At 37.0% G+C, this 2,598-nt stretch overlaps 1 protein-coding gene across 1 annotated transcript; it reads right to left on the bottom strand.

Moving 5' to 3' along the window:
- Positions 1-200: 200 nt before the first annotated feature.
- Positions 201-2,367, bottom strand: LOC149546035 (putative (S)-N-methylcoclaurine 3'-hydroxylase isozyme 2). The gene is made up of 2 exons (XM_089793882.1): positions 1,828-2,367; positions 201-374 (listed from the first exon to the last, which is right to left on the bottom strand). Exons 1-2 carry the CDS (start codon positions 2,365-2,367, stop codon positions 201-203), a joined length of 714 nt encoding a protein of 237 aa, XP_089650008.1.
- Between the last annotated feature and the right edge of the window lie 231 nt (positions 2,368-2,598).

Here is a 2,598-nt window from a genome sequence, read left to right as displayed (position 1 = left end):
TTCAGATTGTTCACTTGTCAAATGAATACCAAAAGTCTGAATACTAATCACACACTGAATCTAGATTTTATTGCTAACATACTCCTTGCTGGTTATCACTAGTAAAGAAAATTCAAATAACGTTCTCCAGGAACCTGATTATTCGCCTAGATTTTTCAGTATCAAATAACAGCTCCAAAATGGTGCTTCCTTGCCCAATTTCACAACGCTGACTGCAATGAGGCTCTTCTCTCAAAAACACGCCAGCTCCAGTCACCAATATACAGGGCTGAACCCCAATTGTCTGATTTTTTAGCAAGCCACTGCCCAGAATTACACACACAGCCTTGCTGATGATGATCGCAGGCCACAGTATGAATTTTCAGACCCATGATCTGATTATGGACACCCAGATTTAGAATGCCAGCCTCTGGCAATTAGAATCAAACCTTCTATAGGTGACATGGGTGTATGCAAATGCCTTACTACCCCTGCAATGTTGAACGCAGCCTTGGTTATGCTTCAACGCTGCCACAGTAAGGGATGGCAACCCTCAATGATTCACTGATTTCCTTAGCAGCAAATCGCAAGTAACTATGAACTCCACAATGCCAATCGATTTCTCCAGAATTATTCTTCTCCTTAGGTACAATATGAACAATAGGATGAATGGAAAATTGCATACTTCAGCACAATTTGCAAGAGTAATTCTCAGAATAACCCCCACACTTTAGCAAGGGCACACAATTTAGAAAACTCAGAAAAAGCCACAAAGACAACAAAGCAAATAAATATCCAAGCGTGCTTTTTCCAATGAATTGGGCTCATATTTATAATACCTTGTTGACAAAAGCTTCCCAAAAGAACTCAACTTAGAACTGCGAAAGTTTCCCAAAAGAACTCAACTTAATACTGCGAAAGTTTCCCAAAAGAACTCAGTTATTGAGACTTTCTTACACAACTCTTTTAGTAACATTTGATACTTGGTTTAGGCATATAATTAAATAAATGAATGGTCCCCTCCAATGGTGGCTCAATCCTCAACTTAAGTGAAGTTATAAAGTTAAATTATAACTTTATAATAAGCCATTTAATAAATTAATAATAATTTGGCCACTAAAAATATAATAACTCTTAAAATACTCATCATTTATATATGCCATCTGAAATAGGAGTCACACCTGTTATTTCTCCATGTGACCAAATGCACTTTTCAAAAATAGAAAGGGTCTATCTCAATCAACAATCAACTTATCACAAATAGTAAGTACACAAAACTAAGCCCAAACAAAGTCCAATATGAGTCAAATGAAGACCAACCTGTAGGTTATTGAATGGTGGAGAAGATAAGACCCAAGCCAAGCCATTCCCTCAGAAGACCCTCTATCCACAATAATTAGCCTAGGAGGATCACAATTGTTAATGTTATAATTCTGTTGGATAAATTATATTATATATATGAGATATATAATATATGATATATGGAATAATTAACTTATATTCAGAGTGATATATATATATATATATATATATAAAATCATAATAATATATTGAGGGTATATTACTTAACTATATAATAATGTAATTTAATATGTTAAAGAGACATGTCTCTTCAAGAGACATGCCTCTTTATTTCACATATATATTCATTCGTATAGTAACTTGGAAAACACATAAAATATTCATAAGTGCTATTACAAGTTACACAATAAATTAATCAATCCTAATTCACTAACATGGTATCAGAGCAGTATACGTTACCAAGGACTTGTGAGATTTTGTGAGATTTTCACAACAATCGAGGTCGAATAGTATTTAAGAGGGTCAAAGGTTATTATGTGGATAGACCAGTGTTAAGAATGCCATATGCTCGATATCCACAACCCTTCCCTTGTCTTCGAATACGAATCGAATGGTGTGAAATACTTGGTCTCTTCTCAGGTGTTGCAGAGCTTCCATTCTTTTGGGGCTGAAAAGCTCGACTGTTGAAATGCGTTGGAGATTGCGCCAGTAAGGGCCATAGTCGCCCCAAACAAGCGAGGACTTGTCATGGGAAAGGGACCTGAATGTTTCCATCACCAGTCGTCCCGCGAAGATGTTGTCATGTGTTTTGAGGACCTCTTTTGACATGGCAGGAGATGAAACCATCACTACGCTTTTCATGCCCAAACGGAGAGTCATGAGTGGGCCGTATTTAAGAGACATGACATGCAGAGTTTCGTGAAGCCTCTTTCCCAGCTGAAAGAGGTTTCCCACAATCGGCCAAGCAGGAGGTCTAGGAGGAAGACGAAGCTTTGTCCTACTCTGTCTTCTCCATCGAGAGAAGAAGAAGAAGAGTGAAGCAGTGGCAAGGAGAACATAATAACAAGGAAGAGGTGGAATCTCCATATTTGAGATCCTTATTTCGTTTGGTTTCTGATGATAGGATAAACATATTGACGAATGACTGGAAGGAGTCGATAGTGGAGTGATAAAGGAGATGGTGAAATCAAAAGGGATATGATGGAGATATCAGTAGACTTAGTTTAAACTCTTCGTTGGTAAAGAACTATATAATCATCAACATAGAGATGGCAACCTTGGCTATCGAGATAATTTTTTAAAATTAAATATCATGGA

This window comes from Cupressus sempervirens, chromosome 7 (assembly GCF_028749045.1).
Source record: "Cupressus sempervirens isolate cs-2001-9-10 chromosome 7, ASM2874904v1, whole genome shotgun sequence".
NCBI classification, from domain to species: Eukaryota; Viridiplantae; Streptophyta; class Pinopsida; order Cupressales; family Cupressaceae; genus Cupressus; species Cupressus sempervirens.
Note: the sequence above shows the minus strand (reverse complement) of the source record. Positions and strands in the feature narration are given on the sequence as shown.